Source organism: Miniopterus natalensis, chromosome 19 (assembly GCF_054644295.1).
Source record: "Miniopterus natalensis isolate mMinNat1 chromosome 19, mMinNat1.hap1, whole genome shotgun sequence".
NCBI classification, from domain to species: domain Eukaryota; kingdom Metazoa; phylum Chordata; class Mammalia; order Chiroptera; family Miniopteridae; genus Miniopterus; species Miniopterus natalensis.
The window spans coordinates 36,493,784-36,515,034 of NC_142099.1; the positions used below are offsets into that span (position 1 = coordinate 36,493,784).

At 49.1% G+C, this 21,251-nt stretch overlaps 1 protein-coding gene across 3 annotated transcripts in view; it reads right to left on the bottom strand.

Annotated features, from left to right (window-relative positions):
* The window catches only part of SFT2D2 (SFT2 domain containing 2), a 47,831-nt gene that overhangs the window by 16,369 nt on the left and 10,211 nt on the right, over nucleotides 1-21,251 (bottom strand). Inside the window, exons 7-8 of one of the 3 annotated variants that reach the window (XM_087828015.1) lie at nucleotides 19,328-19,357; nucleotides 11,990-17,246 (exon numbers count right to left, since the gene is read on the bottom strand). In XM_087828015.1, the coding sequence (XP_087684141.1) occupies nucleotides 17,207-17,246; nucleotides 19,328-19,357 (70 nt within the window). In that variant the 3' untranslated portion in view covers nucleotides 11,990-17,206. Of the gene's footprint in view, nucleotides 1-2,262; nucleotides 2,460-11,989; nucleotides 17,247-19,327; nucleotides 19,358-21,251 lie in introns of those variants that run through there. The other 2 variants (XM_087828014.1, XM_016202348.2) reach the window with 2 other exon arrangements.

Consider the following 21,251-nt stretch of genomic DNA (forward strand, 5'->3'; position numbering starts at 1 on the left):
GGAGGTGGCTTGGAAGACAGGGAGGGGGTATTTGGAGGGGATACAGCGGGGCTATAGTCCGAGGAAATGGGTAAAAAGGAGACGCTAAAGTAGGTGGTTAGGAGGAAATCGGGACACAGAAGAAGGTAGTAAAAGAGACGATGAAATAAGAAAGGTGTGTCTAAAGCAGGCACAGTAACGCGTTGCCAACAATTCAGTCATGAACTGAGACTGAGCCATTGCAGACCAAGCTCGCTCATTAACCAGCCGCGTCATCTCCTGGAGACGCGTCCTCCATCGTCACCTGGAGAAGGGAGGGGGCATCTCCCTCCCGGCAAAACCGTGGCCCAAGGGGCAGAAACCTAAAGTGCATCTAAGGAAAGATCCAGTTCACTGGAGGAGAGAAAACAGCAGCAGGGCCTCCACCTCCACAGAGAATCAGAAAACCAAGGTGACCACAAGGAATAGTTAATAGTAGATGACTTCAACCCTGTGAAGAATTTTAAATTTTAAATATGGAGAGAAAAATTTTATAGGTAAAAAAGGGCAAGAGAAAGCACATGTCGATGTGACATATTATTAAATTGAATTTTATAATGGTATCAGAAACTTTTATTCCTTACGGAAAGAGATGAAATATATTTTTACTTGGTGATTGTATTTATTTTGTTTATAAATGACTGCTCCAACAGCCAAAGAGATAGTGTGAGGTTAAGTATTAGTGTAACTACTACCAAGTACAAAGAATAATAAACAGAAATTCCTCCCTATTATCAGATATCATAAAATTTTTACAGCTGTACCACCACTCATCTCTGAAAAGAAAGCGAATCCAGCCCTGGCCGGGCGCTCAGTTGGCTGGAGCGTCATCAGTGCACCAAGAGGCTGAGGGTTGGATTCCCAGTCGGGGCACACGCCTGGGCTGCAGGCTCGATGCTTCTCTCACGTTGATGTTTCTCTCTTTCCCTCTCTCCCTCCCTCGGTTCCTCCCTTTCTCTTTCTAAAAACATATCCTCAGGTGAGGATTAAAAAACAAATAAACATGTTTTATATCTCTTTCTACCAAAAACAATGTGTAGCTACCGATCAAGAGTAGGAACAGCTACAGATATTAAAAGAAATACATCCTATGTATGAAATAAGGAGGGTGCCGGTTCAGAAATATAATAATCACAGTGTGTAGCAACACCCTGGTTTCTGGCACACCTGTCACATACGAAGCACCTCAATGTCATGTAACCGCACTTGGTTCACAGTTCTCCCGGATCCACAGGAATGGTTCACTTTCTACTCTGGGCATTTTATTCAAAAATGGGAAAGTGAGGCCTCAGGAGTGGAGGCATTCTGCACGAGGTGAACGCCTTCCAGAGGGTCACCGAGTCCTGACTCTTCTCTGCTGGAGAGCAGACGTTCTCTCTCGGGTCACTGTTAGTCCTGCCCAGGCCAACCCCACTGAAAACACCTTCCCACGTGAACCACAAGATGAGTGTGTATCGGCTGAATGTTGGGAGCTGGTCTGGCCAAGCAGGGAGCAGTGAAATTATCTTTCAAAATATTTGTGTCTTTTCTACTAAGTGAAAGCTTCTAAAATTACCTGGCCAGCCCCTTAGCGAACAAGATTTAATAGAATCTGAGAAATGCCAACAGAGATCAGGTTCAGTTAATCCCTAATTTGTTGCAATGAGAAAAAAGAAATCTTCCCCTTTCTCAGGCAGTACGTGTCAGTTTCATTACCTGGGACCACAGCGGCTCTCGGTCTCTCTCTCACGCACACACGCACACACACGCACAACCTCAACCGAACACGCACCGCAAACACACACCAGAGCAGATGCCCTGAGAGGCAAAGATTAAATTTGTCCTTTTGCTCCCAATTTCAACTAGTCAGAAATCTCTGGCAAGTTTGTTATATTTAAGGGAAAACCACCCAGCTTCCAAATAAAGCTGCCTTTCCCCTTATCTGAAAAAGTTGGGGCTCAGGTCTGCTCCAGGATACACCGTCAGTCAAAACCTGCCATCATTTTCTGACATGTGAGCACATTTCCCAAAGCCACGGGACATGCCCCCCTGTAGAGTAATTTCCCCACTGAAAATGCATGCAAGGCAGGTGGCCTCGCCCTCCGCCTCTCGGATGGTCTCAGAGAAAATTAAGTTGGCCAGAGTAGCGTGGGAGACTGCTCTCGCGTGTTTAATCAGACCCCACGGCAGCCTCCTCCATATTTACGGGGTCTCGCCTCCCTCGCCAAGCCCAGCCGGCCCAGGCAGGGCCACAGAGAAAGTCACCTGCCATTCTTGGTCACGATCATCTCATTAGTGACTTCCTTGAACCTCTGCCAAAGAGGGGCGTCCTCCAGGACGATCCGAAGCTGCTTCTCCGTGGGGTCGCCTTTCTCCCTCCCCGCCTGGAGCTCACTCTCCACCACGTTGAGCAGGCGAGAAACGGTGCCATCGCCAGTCTTCTGCGTGCCCAGCTCACTCATGGCCACGGGCCCCTCTCAAAGAGAGAGGCGTTTGGCTGGGAGACGCTCCCTACCTCGCCCGCTCCCACCTCCTCCTCTCACTCGCCTGTGAGAGGACGGTGCCCGGGGAGCTGGAGAGAAGATGCTGGCTCTTGCCTAAGCTCCTAGCATGACACCCCTGAAAGTCTCCAAATTATACACCAACCTGTTAAGCTTTAGTTAAGGGGGGAGGGGAGAGGGGGAAGAAAAAGCCCTCTCTTAATTACTCATTGGATCAGGTGGGGGAGAGCCCGGCTCTGCCATTGGCTGCTGAGCATAGAGTAACCATTTAAGAAGAGTACTCCATCCAAATTATCAGGCTTTTATCTTGTTGTACCTGAAGAGGTCTAATCAGCGTATTGAGGACCATTTTCCCGTTAATTAAAATTGTTCTAGGCCCGGACTGCCACAATCGGGCAAATCATGTTTGTGTATAAACCATGGCATGTGGCCCCTGTAGGAAGGAGGTCCTGGAAGGATGGACAAACCTGAGGCCAAGGCAGGTTCCCGGACACGGGTCGAGAGCCCAAGTCCCTCAGCTCCCCGCCAGCCCAGAGCGTACCTGGAGGCCCAAGGCACCGCGCCAAGGACCGTGGCCACCGCAGCGGAGACCAGGGTGGGCCAAATGACACCCGCCGCCCACGGTCAGAGAGCAGGATAAAAGAGCTAAGGCCTCTTTCTCCCAGGGTGTCCCCGACGGGTCACCTCTCTCCTGAGGGACCCTACACACACCCACACTCTGCTCACCTCCCACAAACAGAAGAGCCCTGAGCAGGGTCCTTCCTCCCTGGGATCTGAGCCCCAATTTCTCTAACCTCAGCCCCAGGCAGAAGTAGAGAAACCCCTTAGCACCCGCCCGCCTCCGAGGCGCCCGCTCTCCCCCGCTCCCCGCCGTGAGTGAGAAGGAGCCTCGCCAGCAGCACCCAGGGCGGCTTCGGTGCCGGGTCCAGAAAGGCACCGCGGCGAGTTTCCTTCGGGCGGCCCCTGGCACCCAGGTGAGTCCCCACGTTTCCCAGGGAGACACCAGCAGAAGCTGTCCTTTCTCTCCCCCGCCCCGGGCACAGACGGGCCGGGAGGGCCGGGCTGAGCCGCCTCCTCAACCCCGAGTGCGTCCTGGGGGGGGGCGGGGGGGGCTTCTCACTGCAACAGAAAGTCGGAAGGGAAAAGCAAAAAGAGTAAAAGCAAAAAGGGAAGATCAAGGCAGGGCGAGGACGGCACTTAAAACTCATCCAGCGCCCGCACGGTGCCGGAGCCCGTGAGGCGTCACCTCCTTGAGGGATGGAGAAGTGGCTGGGCCTTCCCGGGTTTAATCGGAGAGAGAAGGTGACAATGCAGACAACTAAGCCACCATCGAGTGACGGGTCTGAGGATGTGGAACAGGGTGAGGTGGGGCAGGAACATGGGTGCCAGGCAGCGTGGGGAGAACCGGGTTAGAGGGGTTTGTAGGAAAAGGCTTCTCTGCGGAGGAGACTGCTCGGCTGAGACCAAGGTGCAGGCCGGGGGTGGAGGGCAGGCCGGGGAGGAGGGCAGGCCAGGGGTGGAGGGCAGGCGGGGGGAGGGGGGGCAGGCAGGGGGGGGGAAGAGGGGGCAGGCCCGGGAGGAGGGCAGGCCGGGGAGGAGGGCAGGCCACGGAAGGAGCGCCCTCGGAGGACCCCCGGGGTGAGCAGGCCAGGCCAGCTAGCATAGTGCAGAGAGAGCCCAGTGAGACTGCTTAGGCTGGGCCTGGTCAGCTGCCGGGAGGAACTGGGTTTTCTATGATGTGAGACAGGAAACCATTGTAGAGTATTGGGCAGGAAAATAGCATGACTGGCTTTGTGTTTTTTAAAATCTGGCTGGTTTGCACAGAATAGGCTAGTAAAAGGCAAAAATTGAAGAGACAAATTAGGAGGCAAAAGACGGTGGTGGCTTAGCCTAGGGTAGTGGCTGTGGCCACAAAGACACGTGATTGGACTCTGGATACATCTTAGAAGTCAATTTGACAGAATGACATGAGGGACTTGGTGTGGAGGTGACAGGGACTTAGTAGATGGTAGGGCCACTTACTGAGCTGGGGAAGGCCATGTGGTACTGGCTAGAGCAGCAATAAGAAATTAACACAAAGACCAGGAGACAACTAAGTGGAGATTTCAGAAAGGCATTGCTCAGAACCATGACACAAGTGTGTATCTGAGCTTCCTAGCAGCCAATGCAAAAAGGGGAACTGCAACCTGGCATATATTACTGTGTTCCTAAAATAAAAACTAGCCGTTTACCTGCAAGAAGCTCCTATGAATCTTTATAATGAAAACACTGCAATACAGTGAACGTTTCCCCAAACAGTCCATAAATACCAGTAGGATGAGAAGCCCTGCCTCCAAAGAGTTAACAGTCTAGGAGATGAAAAAGATACATGCCCAGAGAATTCCAATACACAGACGTGCCAAGTGTTCTGGAGAAACGAAGGAAATGCCATTTTTTCTTAGTTATATCCGAAACAGTGTGCCCCTGAAAACTCCGTTAGCACATGGGTCCCTCCCACCAGCGAGCCCAGGACAGAGTGGCTGCAGGAGAACAGCACACAGAGGCTCTGGGCAGACCCCTGCAATAAAGTGGTTCATACCCTCATGACCTTGAGTCTGTCCTGTCTAGAATAAGACTCCACTTCCCAGGCTCTGAGGTCGTATGATATGGGCTATTATAGATTGAACCATATGAATTAATGATAGTCAACCTTTGTTTTCCCTAAAAAAAAAACCACAGAAATTTCATACAGTTCAATCTAATTGTTGGGTTTGAAACAAATATAAAATGCTTTGGCCCGGCCGGGCGTGGCGCAGCGGTTGAGCGTCGACCTAGGTAAGAGACTTGGTTCCTCAGGGAGACGGCCTGTGGCCAGTGGCCGCCAGCCCCAGTCAAGCGGGGAAAGCCAGCCTTTGCCATGCCCTGCCCTGCTCACAGGCATCCCGCCGCCGTATCCGTGTCTCGGCCTTCAATGTGACCACACAGTCAGGGACCGCCCAACACAGAAGTCAAACCAAAGCAAAAAAATACATTAAAAAAGAAATTCTGGGGAAACAGAGATTATGCAGGGAGCAGAAAATAACAAGAGGAAACCATAACTATTAACTTAAACATAGTCCTTTCCAACCTCGGCGAGGCTGTGGGCAGGACTCTGTCCCGGTGACAGGACTGAGGCCTCCAGCTCCCCTGGGCCTCCACCCTCCATCAGTTCAGAACCTGGCTGTTTGCTCTCTTCCGCCAGACCAGCGGGAGGGCATCTTTTTCTTCCTTCAAGGGTTCACCTGATTAGGTGAGACCCACCTAAGATGATCTCCCTTTTATTAACTCAGTCAACTGATTAGGAACCCTAACTACATCTGAAAAATCCTTTTTGCCATAACCACAGGAGTGATATCGTATCACATTCGGAGGTCCTGCCAGCCTCCCGGAAGGGGATTCCACAGGACTTCTCTGCCAGGGGACAGAACCTTGGGAGCCATCTTCAAATTCTGCCCACCAGAGTCCATGAAAAACAAGCAAGCAAACAGATTTTTTAAAAATGGAGGCAACTATGAACTACAAGGGATAAAAGGAGTTGTCCAAGGAAGGAAATATAACCACAGTATACTAGACCTCAACTAGAAACACAATTATAAAAATATAAATGTTGATTTAACAAAAACTCATGCTATTAGGATGATGAAAGGGAAGCTTGCATTGCAGGGGAAGGGGTGCTAAATTCCCACCTCCTATGGGAGGAAGACAGTAAATTATGCCCAACATGAAAAATCAACTAATAGCAGCACATGTACAATATCCAGCAGCCGGGAGAGAACTGGTGAGGTAATGGCATAAAGAGAGGGCAGTGGCGGCCCTGGCCGGGTGGCTCAGTTGTTTGGAGCAGCAGCCCAGGCACCAAAAGGCCGTGGGTTCAATTCCCGGTCAGGGCGCATACCCAGGTTGGGAGTTCAATCCATGGTCGGGCCACATGTGGGAGGCAACTGATTGATGTTTCTCCCTCTTTCTCTTCCTCTCTCTAAAAAAAAAATCAATAAAATTTTTAAAATTTTTTTAAAAAGAGAAGACACTAACTGCCTCTCGGGAGGGGGAGAGATGAATACTATGTTTTTTTCCCCCTATAAGTTTTTAACCATATGAGTAAATGAAGCACTAATAAGATTTATTGACTTATAATCTAATATTTAATTTAACAATATATAACAATAACTTTCCCATGTTATCAAATAATGCTCCACATTATTACTTTACTATTTATAAATTACTCCATCTTATGAATGGGTCATGTTTCACTTACCCAATCTACCATTCCTACATATTTACTATTTCTCTGTATTTTATAGTTTTAACAATTAGATAAAAATTCTGTACAATAAATATTTGGGAAAAGCCATGATTGTTTTCTTGCATTGTTTTTAGAAGTAGTGCTAGCTGACAAGCACACAACATGCTAAGCAGTTTATATGCATGATCTCAATCCTTATCAGAATCCTATAAGGGTAAGTGTCATGATTCTATCATCTTTTTAGGTGAGAAAGTTGAAGCTCAGAAGTTGGTTAAGTAACTAGTCTGTGGGCATCGAGCCACTAAAGGAGGCCACAAATAACCCTGCGTCCTGGGCAATTACCTTCATTGCTCTACTTGCTTCATGTGCCACGAGGAGCCGAAATCTCTAAGTTCTCCCAAACATCCTAGGGTTTTACAAATAGGACTGGTGACCACAAGGATGGGTGTGCCTCCCTGGCACCAATTCCCACAATATGGAGTGCCCACCCTGGGCTGGCACGCCTGAGCCCAGGAGGGAGAAAACTGACAAGGGACACCTTTGCAGAGCAGGGGACACCTGAGCTCTCAAGGGGGGAGTCTGCCTTGGGCACAGGATGAGCTGCATCCCAGGGAGAGAGAATATTCCATGAAAAGGCCGGAAGGCGTGAACACGCCGAGTGTCCCAGTAACGTGGAGCAGCTCAGGCGGCGGGATGCTGGACGGAGGAAATTTAACGGGGTTTGGACATTCAGTATTTCCCACGAGCAAACACTGTTGGGTGGCACGGGGACCGACCCTGTGATTATAACAGTTATGCCAGAGAAACAGAACTCGCACGTGAGACCTGTGTCTTCCAGGGCAGAATTAATTAGGACAACGAAGAAGAGAAACTAAATGAGAGGGCCCTTTAGGTTAGAATCCAAATAAAGCAAGAGCGAAGGTGGAACTCGCACACCACAAAGGTGGTACGAAGGTGGCCGACGTCCAGCAAAGCTGCCCTGGGTGACGAGAGCAACCGCATCATTTCAGCAAGCAGACCACCTGATGAGACTGGCGTTTGGAAGCGGGCAGGGCGGCGAGGCGAGCCACGCAGGTGCAGTGGGGCGCAGAGGACAGGCGGCCACGAGAGCTCTTCAGAAGGTGGGGTTCCCGGGCACCGGTCCCTGGACCCGGCTGTTAGGGCAGAGAGCACATGTGAGGACGCTGAGTGTCTGGCTGCAAGACTGGGAAGGTGACAAACCATTTCTCCGGGACAGAGAACACAAGCGGAGTTGGGAGGGTGGCTTCCACACTGGCCACGAGCAGGAGCATTAATTCCCAAGAAGAGTCTGCAGTCCTCAGGCTGTGAACACCCCGGGCACCGGCTTGAATGTTGGGAGCTGGGAAGTCCGTGCCCAGTTCTGACCTCCGGCCCTGACCGCTGCTGAAGAGATTAGGGGACTTAATGTCCTTCGGCCTGAGGACGTGAGTTTTATCTTACAGGCCCAGCAGCTGCCCTGCCGCTTTCGACTTGGGGGGGGGGGGGGGTGTTAATTAAGGTGTGCGGCCTAGCGGACACCTGATAGCGCGGCTCTGTCCCTGGGCGCACAGCGGCCTCGCGGACTCAAAGGGCAGGAATGGGACGCCAGGCAACCTGAGCTCAGGAGCTGGGGCTGCCCTGCCAGTGCTGGCTCCCGGGCACAAACAGGGCAGGACCCACGTCTGTACATTCAGTCCCTGCAGAAACCTGACACCTGCTCCTCGCCTCCAGTGCCACCAGGAAATTAACACTCGCCCAGGTACTTGGTCCTAATTAAACTGAACAAAAAGACAGCTGCTCTGCCTTTCTTTTCTAATCACCAACCTGTGGCCAGGGGATTACTAGCTTTGGGGCAATTTAGGGAGGATTACTCTTTCATTAGTGTCTGGGGGGCCAGTTCCAACACAATGTCCTAAGAGCCTTGTCAGACACCCTCCCATGCCCACAGCCCATCCCTCTGCGTGTCCCAAAGGTTAGACTACAAAGCCACCGGCAACCCACTGTCTATCAGACCCCAAACAGCTGCGATTTTTCACCAGAAACGTCACCCACAATGAATTCTGCCTGGAGTTTCCAGGGATCTATGAGAACGTCATTCCAAAACTCCATTAAGTCTCTGACGACGATGCTGCTGCTGCTAAGGAACAGCATTGAGGGAGGAATAGGACTGTCCTCTGGGTTGACAAAGTTAAGAGACTCTTGACTTCCACACAGCTACACCTGCCACGCCCTCACGCAGCTCAGCCAGGACACACAGACGCGCTGACCTCAGGCTGAAGGCTGTCCCTCAGGCTGGAGCAAGGAACAGGCACACTCCCCCCAGGGGCTAAGGGAGAAGCTAAGCATTGTGTGGGGATAAACAGAGTACTCTGCAGGCCAAAGTCAGCCCGCCTGCCTGCGGGCCCCGTTTACACTGCCATTCATTCGGCAAATATTTCTGACGCTTGTGTTTGTTAGGTGGTGTGCTAAGCGGGGGAGTGGCAGCTGCAAACTCAGACGCAGCCCTCGAGGAACGCTGAGTCTGCAGAGTCCTGGAGGCGAGGAAACGGCTCCTGAGGAGGCGAGGCCTACTCGGAAATCCGAAGGCGAGCAGGAGGCAGTGTGGCGGAGGGCACAGGCAGATGAAACAGCACGTGAAGGCCACATGGCGCGAGAGCACGACACGGAGAGAAGCGAGCGGCGTAGACTGAAAATGCAAAGGGAGGTGGCGGCCGGGCCACACGAAACCAGGCAGTCTTGTAGGCCTAAGTATGAAACACTGCCTCGTCCCAAAGCCGTGGAGAATGCGTTTGTAAAAGACCCTCTGGCTACACGGGGAGCCTGTCCTGGGGGGTGCTGCCCGACGTGGGGAGAAGCCAGTGGACACCGCCGGCCCCCAGCAGGCGGTGCTCGCTCGCGGCCCCCTCGGCGCCCGGCAGACACGTCACGCTCCCTCCCGGCCCCGCCAGCATTTGAAGTTAAAGGGGCCTCCTCTAACCTCCCGGGAGTGGCTCCAGTCCCCGGACCGGCAGTGGCGGCCAGCCTGGGTTTGCCCCCGTCTCCCCCCCTCCACCGCCGCAGCTTCACCGACGCCCGGCCGCCGCCTTCGTTTTTCTACCCGGGCCCTCCAACCGCTTCATCCTGACCCGTCAGAGGCCCTGGAGTTTGGGGAACAGTTCCCAGCTCTATTTCAGCTTTCTCATCGCACGGAGAAAACATTTTATCCGTACGAAACGATGGAGGTTAACTAAATGTGCTGCGGCAATCATTTTGCGATGCGTATGTCCTTACATGGTACACTTTACACTTACACAGGGCTGTGTGTGAACTAAATCTCAGTAACAGAGGAGGGTCTGAAGAAAACCAGCACGGTGCCTCGCAGTCAGGGTACTGGCGACCTCTGGAAAGGATACAGGCAGCGCTGCCTGCTGAGCGCAAGGCGACTCGAGATGTGGGCAACGTCCTATTTCGTTTTGTTTTCATCTTCTCCCAGGGATATTTTTCCCATCGGTTCTTAGAGAGGGTGGAAGGGGGAGAGAGAGGGGTGGGGAGAAACATCAACGTGAGAAAGACACAGGCTGGTTGCCTCCCACACATGCCCCAACCGGGGCCAGGGAGCGAAACCTGCAACCCAGGTGCGTGCCCTTGACCAGCAATCAAACCCGTGACCCTTCAAGAAGGGCCAGTGCTCTAACCACCGAGTCACACTGGCCAGGGCCACGCCGCTCTATTTCTTGCCTGGGTGGTGGTTATACCATCACACTGCAGTAATCCATTGATTCAAAACAATTTTTTATTGTTTTGTATTTTGTCTCTGTGTTTTGTTTTTCAAAGTGTTTAAAGTGTAAAAACTGATCGAATGAAAATTGTTAAATCCAAATTATAATTAACACCTCTCAATTTATAGTAGACAAAATAAGGTTAGAACCTGACCACCACTACAATTTGACATAATTGATATTTGTAGAACACTCCACCCAACAGATACATATTATTTTCAAATACACATGGAACACCCACCAAGAAAGACTATATGCTGGGCCATAAAACAAGGCCCAATAAATGTTAAAGGATTAAAATAATTTGGATTATGTTCTCTCACTACAATAGAATTGAACTAAATCAATAATAGATATTTGGGAAATCTCCAAGTGTTTGAAAGTTAAAACGCACTTCCAAATAATAAACAGGTCAAAGAAGAAATCACAGGGAAATAAAATGTTTTGAAGTGAATTAAAAAGCAGTGCTTAGAGGGAAGCTTATAGTATTATATTAGAAAAGATGAAATATCTAAAATCAATTATTTAAGCTCCCACCTTAAAAAGCTAGAAGAGTAAGTTAAGCCCAAAGTAAGTATAAGAAAATAAATCATAAAGAAAATAAATCAAACAAAAAAGGCAATAATGAAAATAAATGAAACCACAGCGGGTTATTTTTTATTGTAAAATACATCACAAAAGTGCACACACACAAAGCATACAGTGCGATGATTTATCAGGGTGAACACCTTGTAGATTCCGCTTGATGAAGAAACAGGACATGGCCAGCACGCAGGTCCCCTGCACACCACGTCCCTTCCCAATCACAAACCTCTCCCTCCCTCCCACAGTCGTCGTCATCCTTTCATGCAAATCACTTCCTTGCTTGTCATCATGATTTTACCACCTAAGAATGCACCTTTAAAGTCTAGAATTGAGTGTTACCTGATTTTAATCTTCATACAATCACACAGTATTAGATGTTTGTTGACCATTCATGTATCTTCTTGTTAACATCTGTTCGTATTTCTTTAACTGAGTTTTCTTTGAAACAATAAAATTCATAAACCTCAAGCTAGACTAATCAAAACGGAGAGGGGAGACTCAAAGTGCCCGTATCTGCGATAAAAGAAGGGACAACTGAAAATCCTACAGACATGAAAAGAACCTGACAATCCTAGTTTACGCAACGTGGTTAAACAAGCTACATGCGCGGGAGCAGCCCAATAAACACTTGAAATTTCTTACCTTCCAAACACCTTCAATCACTGGCTTATTGCAACGCTATGGATCGACCTTAGACCATGTTAATCCCCAAGTTATCTGGAAAAGGGGACTACCTAACAATTCAGCTCAAAAACACCTGTAAGTACCGACAGTGTGCACTTCCTACTAAGGACTCATGTTAAAGACGTGCTCTTTCCTTAGAGTCATACCATCTTCATTTGGTGTAGTGACTCCTGGAAAAACAAATAATAAGACACAACACTGGATTTATTAAAGATCATAATGCTATCGTTTATTAAAGAAAGGAGAAAAGCAAAACAAAAAAAGAATCGTTTCATGATGTTTGGGGGGCGGGATAGCTTCTATCAGCAAAATCCTCCCTCTGAAATGAGCTAGTAAAAGGAGAACGATCTTTATTGTATGAAACAGTCTCAAGGTAGGAAAAGGAACAGACATGAATATATTTTTGGATATAAAAATTCAGTGATGCAATCAGCAGCATTCAAAATTGTTGACTATACAATTACAAAAATTGATTCACGTTTTAACGAAGTGTTTTAAAAGCTCATCGTATTAGAACAGGCACGATGTTCTAAAGGCACAGAAATTTCCCGTTTCCAAAAGTCCTCATTCCCGACTTCACAATCAGAATTTACAAATGCAGCAAAAATATGAGTTCAGAGGGGTTTTTCTGTGTGTGTTTCCTTTGTTCCAAGTGGCTAAGTCAAGCAAATATACTGAAGGCAAAATAAACACTTTTCACAGCAAAAAGACCACCAGATTAGATGTAAGCTATGACTCTCCTTTAGGACATTACACAAACACAAGGTTCGTCCATATTTAGGCTACAGCTCATTACCTCCTTCCAGTGTGGAAGCTCGACGGGAGCAGGCCGCCTCTGGCACATCTGCCCAGACACCAGTCTGTGTGGTCCAGCAGGATGCCTGGCAGGATGCTCAGTTTAGGCAGCCCATTTATATCAGGGAACTTTTGCCTGTGACATTTTTTTAGTACTGTTTAATTAAATGTAGTGACATTACTTTCTTATTAATGCACACATCGCTGTTACAGCAATTTCAACTGGTGTGCCAAAATAATTTTTAAAGCATGCATTACCTGACTATTTAGTCAGGGGCACTGACCTCTTCCTCCTCAGATTGTCAAATAAAAAAATGACAACACCCAACACAATAGCAGTCTGGTGCGAATGAACCAAAATTATACCTATTGTCAAATGGGCAAAAAAAAAATTTTTTGGTGTGCCGCAGAACTTTAGTAATTTGTTTGTGTGCCATGAGATGAAAAGGTTGAAAACTGCTGGTTTATTGCAGTGCTATGGATCAACCTTTGGCTTCAAATGCCCACGTTTCTCCCGTCTGGTGAACTCACTCTTCCTGGCTCTCAGCTCGTCCCACCTGCAGAACTGTTTGTACGTTTCTGAGCCCATCATCAGTTCGTCGGCTCATGCTAGGAAGGAGGCAATTTTATTCTGTCCACTCACTCTAAGGCCCTCTGCCAGTGGTCTGGGCAGAGCGGACACCCGAGTGTCCACAGCACGACATCAGTGCACTTGGGAGGGTCACCTGTGCATTAGGGTAGAACTGGAAAAAGCCCAAAAGGGGAACTGAACACCCTATATCTTGAGTGGGATTAAACAAATTGCACCTTCCTTCTTTACTCAACTAAAAACCCTCAAGATCTCAGAATTTCATAGTTTTGCATTAGAAGGTATTTTAAACTCACATAATTTAACCTCCCAATGTTTTAAATAAGAACTTCCAAAAAATCTGGACTCCTAAATCTTAATTCTTTTGTTAATATCTCATCAAGAGGTACACAGATATAATTCTGTATTTAGCTTCAGCTGAAGGTCTGTCAGCTTTTTAAAAATGCTATCTGCAAAGATGGTGTACATCTTACATCATTAACAAAACCCTGGATTTTAAAATCAAAACTACACCAAAAATCTAGCAAAGTGGATTTATAAGCCTAAACACTAATTTGTTTTTATTTGCTGAAAATGAAGCTTGTGAATTTTTAAGTGTTGTAACTCTGCAGCAGACCCTAGTAAGCAATGGTCTGAGGGAACAAAGGCAGGCCTGGCCCAGGCTGCCCCAGAGTGAAAGGGATCCCCAGCCACTCATTCCACTAGGTCTGATCACTCACGAGGCAACAGCTGTCACCCGTGGAGCTCCCAAAGCCAGCAGCAGTAAGACCAGCATCCCCACACCCCTTTTTTTAAGGTATGACCCACTTCTTCATTATTTTCCAATGGAAGTATCCAAAAGACATTTTATTTAGATCCATTTCTAACTGCTCCCTGAGCATACACTGATTGGGGTGGAAGGGAGGGAGCACTCAGGTAAACAGTCCACAGTCACCCCGCCAGCGTGACACCTAGAGGCTCCACGCAATGGTAAGCACCCAGTGAAGATGCTCAACTGGGGGCAGTTTCACCCCCCCCCCAGGGCCTAGGCAGCCGCCTGGGAGAGGGGAGCCAGGAACCACAGGGGGCCTGGGCAGCAGCGGCCAGGGGCACAGCCACACCTGAGCTGGAGAGACAGAGGCGGAGGGAAGGCGGCTCTGTAGTGAGACGGAGGTGGGAGGCAGCCTCGGGGAGGGCCAAGAGCTTGGCAGTGGCTCTCCAGGTGTGCACAGCGCAGCTGCTGCCAACCTGCCAACCTCCCAGCACAGCAATCTCAGGCCAGCAAGTCCAAGGAGGAGCGGTGGGGCCACTGCTGCACACAACTGGGACCCTAACCTCAGGTGGGCACATTTCCTGCCTGCAAGAGTCACCTCAATGGTTCCCTTCACTCCAAAAACACAAGGGTCTCCCCCTCCCCCAGCAGTGAACGGGGGTGGGGGGGAGGGGCACACGGAAGGCCGGGGAGCAGCCCCAGGGTCTAACACCAATTTTCCACTCCTCATCTCTCCCACTAGGTCCTTTAAACCAGCACTGCGGCTCGCTAACAGCGTTCAGCAGATCTGAAGCGGATGCCTTCCTCCCACAGCCCAGCAGACAAAAACAACCCAGAAGCTAACAGAGAACAGGCAGCAGGAGAAGAAATTTAGGATTCCAGAAGATCCTGGGAGGCAGGATCACCCCCAAGCTGCCAAGTTCCTGACGAGCAGTCTGAACAAACACGCCACAGGCCATCAGGGCAAAGCAGGAGCTTTTCTGCAGGAGCCAACGCCCCCTACTGGCGGTATCTGGCACAGACCCCCTTACCCTGAGGCTGCTCCTCTAACAATGGAGACGAGACCACCAGCCTGCAAAATTTTTGCAAATATTAAATGACATCCTGCATGGCAATACCTACAGTGCCAGAAATGTAGTACTGGATAATTTTTTTTAGATAAATTAATGGCCAGAGACATTGATGCTGTCACCTTCAATGGCCATCGGTTATTTCCGGGATTAAATAATATGACCTCCCATTTACTGAGATGTCATTCACCTGTGCTGGGCCCTGTGCTAAGCCCTGATATCCTGCGACAACCCGGTGGGACTTATTTATTCCTGTGATTTTTAAACAGATAAGCAATCTGAAGACCAGAGGTTAAGTAACTTGTTCAACATGACACTAGCATGTGACAGAGCCACAACCCATGCCCGGATGTGTTTGACATCCAAGCCCATGTTCTCTACCTTATGCTACACACCCAGGTGACATCTTAAAAGGCAGCTCAGAGCCCTTTGGAGACCTGAACTCTCTCCGAGAGGCACCTAGGACAGGAAAGAACCCACAAAAGAGGGTAGTGTTTAATTTCCCTCCCTGGCTGAAGGCAGGTTAGGGACCTCAGCCTAAGACAAAATGTCCTAACAGCCTAGAAAGGACCCAGTAAGACTGGCTCCCCACTTTGCCCCATTAGGCTTGCTCACACCTCCCAGCTCAGAGGAAAAGGCTGGCTGGTATGGAGTCTCAGCTGTAGAGGGAAAGAGTCCAGCAACAGCCACAGCAAGGAGACAACCACTGCCTCTGGTACGGAGGCTCTCAGAGCAAGAGTCCACATGGGCAGCTAGAGCAAGTCAAGGATAGAAAGACAATCGCAAAGAGACCTTGTTTGTAGAGGGATTTTGGAGATCTTGCAATGACAGGAACTCTGGCGATCAAGATAGGACACTGTGGTGGTGAGGCAGCAAGAAGCTAAAAGGACACAGAGAATGGAGATGCCACAGACCCAGTAAGCATCTGAAAGGGAGGCAGGGCCAGAGACACCACAGTGACGTTGAGATCAGACAAGAAAAGTCAGGCTTGCTGATGGAAATGGACCCAGTCACAGGAGCTACCCCAGAGCCACACCAGTAAACACAGGGCCAGGAGAGACTGAAGCTGGGCACCACGCTCTGGCTCAGCTCTACTACCAGCCGTGGCTTTGGGTAGACCTGGTAACCTCTCTGAGCCTTGATTTCCTTGAATGCTCAGTCATGAAGCTCTTGTGAGGACCAGGCAAGATCAGGGACACAGAAGCACTTTATCTGTGGTCCGGCATTAGGCTGAGCTACGACCACCCTGCAGCCCACGGTGTCGTCCGCGCACAGTGTTTCCAGCGTGGGCTCATGCTGCAGCACTGGGGCTGCTTAAAGGTCATGGGCAGCTGGCCTACATCCCGCTGGCCCCACAGTGGGGCTCTGTCACCCCATCCACTCTCCCCTGGCTCCGCTCCAGGAGAGAACAGAAAATAAAATCAATTATTTATAAACAAAGAAGGAAAGAATACAGCAGAGAACAGCTGTATGTTCACCTCCTGTCGGCTCTTGTCGAAAAGGAAAAGCAGCATTTTCTCTGCTGCTTTGTTCTCTGTCTAGTTCCTGGAGGTCATGAGTAAAATAAGATAGAAAAACCCGAGAGAGTGCGCACTGATGTTACAAATCCATTCCACAGCCAGGGTGGCATCTGCATGGGCCAAGGTTCAGATTCAAAACCACCCCTTACCCCCCGAAAGGCCCATTCTTCCCCCTCCCCCATCCCACGGCCAGGATCCACATGGCTGGCACAGCAGTCCAGGAGCAGTCGCTGGATCCCAGGCCCAGGGAACAAGCATGTGATGCTGTATGAGGCATGGGTGGTGGTCTCCAAGCTGAGGGACAAGTCTACAAAGTCCCTGTGGGCCTCAAAGCTGTCCCTGACTGCTGCACCCTGCCATCTCCAATGGGGATCCTGGCTCCCAAGACTTATATGCTGCTTAAAGCAGTTTTTATTTATGAGAATTCAGGGGACCACCACTCACAGAGGAAGGAGTGATGAGAAAAAGTCCTCTCCAAAAGATACAGACCCCACCCCTCCTGCTTTGCTACAGACATTTGGGATTGGAGACACACCACTGCCTCCAAAGCAATCGGCAAAGGTTTGGGTCACAGGAACCCATTGCCTCACGAGGAAAGGCACGTGTCTGTGAGTGAGAGTTCAAAGGTATTTACAAAAGTGTCCGCCAGCTTCCTTCCACGGTGCCTCCCAAAGCTTTGCAGAACTGGCGGCGTGTTACGCAAGACATACGGCAAAACACTTCTTCACAGCGTCCCTAGGAGGGAAACACAAGGGTAAATGGGGATTGCCGCCCCCGGGCTCCTGTAGATTTCCTGGCTCCCAGAGTAGCACCTTGTAGAGCAAAAAGTACCCAGACTGCGGGGTCAGACCTGGGCAAGTTGCTTGTCTTGCCTGAGTTGCAAATATCTCATCTGTGAAAGGGGATGTCCCCACTCACCCTCCAGAGCAGCAATGGGAGTGAGTGCACTGAACAGAGGAGGTATTTTCTAAATGACAGCGATCATGATGATCAAAGGCAAAGACAGGAGGGAAGCAGAGACCATCAGAAACCAAGAAGTGCATCAGGACAGTGCACTGTCTAGCAACCAGAGTCACAGAATATACTCAATGCATTAAGTGAAACAGTCGCTTGGGGATTCCTTCGTTCTAAGCAAGCAGCAGACGCGTGCTAAGCAACATCTGCCAGGAGTTCCCTAGCAAGGGCACCTCTCTACAGCACGGAGCTCACTGACGTGATCCTGGGAATGCAGTGGCGAGCATGCGTGGAAAGACTGCGCTCAATAAACTGCTGTTCTATGGACTACGGCTTTCGCCCCAGCTCCACTCCGTTCTCAGCTGCACTGATGCCAAGGGCACTGGGAGCCAGCTAAAGGAGATGCGGTAAGTGAGCGCACTCACGTGAGCAGGCACTGTGCTTTAACATCAAGATAGTTCTAGACCATTTCTTAAGCTATGCTCTGCCCTGTGGTCCCAGGAGGTGCTGTGCATGAGAAAGGGTTTTATGGTCAAGTGCGATCCCTCCTGGAAGCTCGCAACACACATAACACATGAGGGGACCTGGACAGCTGGCAAAGCCATGGGTGCCTTGACCCTGATGGGCTGCTAAGTTCTCATCTAGTCACTCACTTCCAGCACCTTCAATCACTATCAGCACCCGACATGAGATTCGGCAAAACATAAGTCTGCTCCTTTTGCTCCTCAGCTCACACACCATATTTCATTTTCTCAACAGTTTAGGAAAAACTTTTTTTTAATCCTCACCAAGAATATTTTTTCCACTGCTTTTCAGAGAGAGTGGGGGGGGGGGGGAGAGAGAGAGAAAAACATTGATGTGAGAGAAACACATCAACTGATTGTCTCCTGCACGTGCCCCAACCCCGGGCAGAGGATCGAGCGTGCAACCAAGGTACGTGCCCTTGACAGGAATCGAACCCGGGACTCTTCAGTCGGTGGGGCGACACTCTAACCACTGAGCCAAACCAGCTAGAGCAGGAAAAACTTCTTTTAAGTTAACAAGAGAAGAACAGAAATTAGTGACATAGCCAGGCCAGGCGTGGCTCAGCAGTTGAGCATCTACCTAGGATCCAGGCGATCAGGGTTCGATTCCCGGTCAGGGCACATGCCCAGGTGTGGGCTCGATCACTGACTCTCTCATCATTGATGTTTCTATCTCTCTCTCTCTCCCTCTCCATTCCTCTCTCTGAAATCAATAAAGATATATTTTAAAAAAAAGAAATTAGTGACATAAAAACAGAGTCAGAGGCAAAGAACACTGTGCCAGTTTTTAGGAGTCTTGGAGAGAGAGAACCTCAGAGCTGGAAGGGCCAATCCACTCTAGTTGCAATGAGTCCTCTGAAGCCAGAGGGGTAGGGCGTTGCCCAAGGTTACACTGCTAATAGGAACCCCTGGCCTGCTTACTTTCCCTTTACAAGCTCTTCTCTGAATCATCCCCATCAGTGAGATGCCGTAAGAAGACAAATACGAACTTAGATCCCCCCACCTCTGGCTCAGGGATACTGACGTAGTACCTGCCTTTGAGAAAATCTCCTCAAAGCTGCTGGTGAAAGGAGTGGGAATGTGCATTTACATGCTACAGATCACAGCAGAATGTTTAGATAGGCCTGGGTCAATGCCTATCACTGGTTGTGGGGGGCGGGGCGGAGCCTTAGCTTATTAATCTATAAATAGGTGTATAACATCTGCTTATTTGTCTCAAAGGGTCTCAGTGAAGATAAAACAAGCAATCTCTGAAAGCACCCATACTAACAGGCCCTCAGCAAACACATCAGCATCCCCAGATGACAAATGGTACAGTCCTAATACAGTGCATCTTACCTTGCAAACGGTATGTAGGAAAGGCTGTACCTATAATGAGAAACAAACACAGAAGGTCAAATTAAATGAAGGGAGTGGACGGTTTCGGAAGAACAGGCTTCTGAGCTGTAAGAGCATCTGCAGTGACTTATGAAGCCCTCGGGGTGGAGACTGCACACACACGCTGCGCCACAATTATACTGGGGAGAGGGAGTGTCATCTGCGGCCAAAGGAGGGCAACACGCCCAAGTGGAGAAAAGCCCTGTGACCTCAGGCTCACAGGGTGACCACTTTGACCAGCGGAGCCAGCAGAGTCTCCTAAAACAGGCAGATTCCAGAAATCTCGATGGCACAGAGCCCTGTCCTGAGAGGATGCCAAACAACCGCCAGACCATTTGTCCTCTCATATTTTACAAATCCTCAACAGAATACAACTTCTACCCATTGGGAGAAATTTTCTGCTCTGCTCCAATTACTTTTAAAAAAAGAACAGAAAAAAATAAAGCCCCAGTACCAACTACTCTATGAATGAAAATATAAACAAGCTATGATTCTTCAAGAACCCAAGTCCAAAGCTATCTCGGTGGCCCCAGTTAGCTCAGCCCCCTGCCCAGAAGGGAACTACACTGGGAGAGGGCTATCCACAACCCTAAGGACCAGGCCTGGTGTGACGGGCAGGTGTCAATTGTTCAGCCCTAAGAAAAGCACACACAGGCGGAATACGTCAGTGTCAGTGGGGATGTGCCACTGTCTGAGCTCCTATGAATGCTGAGCCTCTGAAAACTGTCCTTAAAATCAGTCTACAGCAGAACCCCCTTATTGGAAGTTTCGCTTTCCACAGTTTCAGTTATCCATGGTCAACTGTGGTCCAAAAATACTGAATGGAAAATTCCAGAAATGATTTTTAAATTGTGTGTTCTGAGCAGCACGATAAAATCCCACGCCGCCCGCGCTGTCCCGCCTGCGACAGGATCACCACGCTGTCCAGTGTTACCTATGCGGCAGATGCTTGGGCCCAACGGTCACTTAGTTATCAGCTCGACTGCTGGAACCGTGGGGCTGGTGCTCCAGTCACCCTTATTTCACTTAATAATGGCCCCAAAGTGCAAGAGTAGCGATGCTGCAACTCGGATATGCCATAGCGAAGCTGGAAAGTGCTTCCTTTAAGTGAAGAGGTAAAAGTTCTCGACTTAAGGCATTTTATCATCTCAGGGCATCGCAAGAAGGGTGGGCACAGTACAGTATATTTTGAGAGCGAGAGAGACCACATTTACATAACTTTTATTACAGTAAATTGTGTAAATTGTTCTATTAGTTACTGTTTGTTGCTAATCACTCATTGTGCCTAATTTATTAATTATACTTCATCATAGAGGTATGGGTAGGAAAAAGCATAGTATATTCTATATAGAGTTCGATACTATCCATGGCTTCAGGCATCCACAGGGAAGTCTTGGAACAAACATATCCCCCACAGATAAGGGGGGACAACTATATAAGCAAAGCAAAGACAGACATGTATATGTGGGTACAAGTTTCTGCCCCCAGAAAACAAAAATATAAACAAAAGTGGTCACGCCAGGCCCTTTCAGCACCTGCTACCAAAACGTGTGTCGCATCAAAACTGGGCCATCAATCTTCGCCCTATCCTGCACTCACCAGCCCCATCTACTTGTGAACATAGTAAATTCCCAAAGGCATCGTGAAAGTACATTTATTCAAAAATCCAAAATTACCCACAGGAGGGATGGGTGTTAAGCTTGCAGTCTCAAGATCCATCTCTACCTAATTGATCCTTGGACACTCAAAAACTTTCACAGTCCTCTTTTTCTTTGCTTCAGAGCAAACATTTTTTTCCCCAAAGTAGATCAGTCACATCTAGACTGAAAATGTCTGGCAAATACCATCCCCTGGTAAACTTTGGAAGTATTATAGAAACATCTCA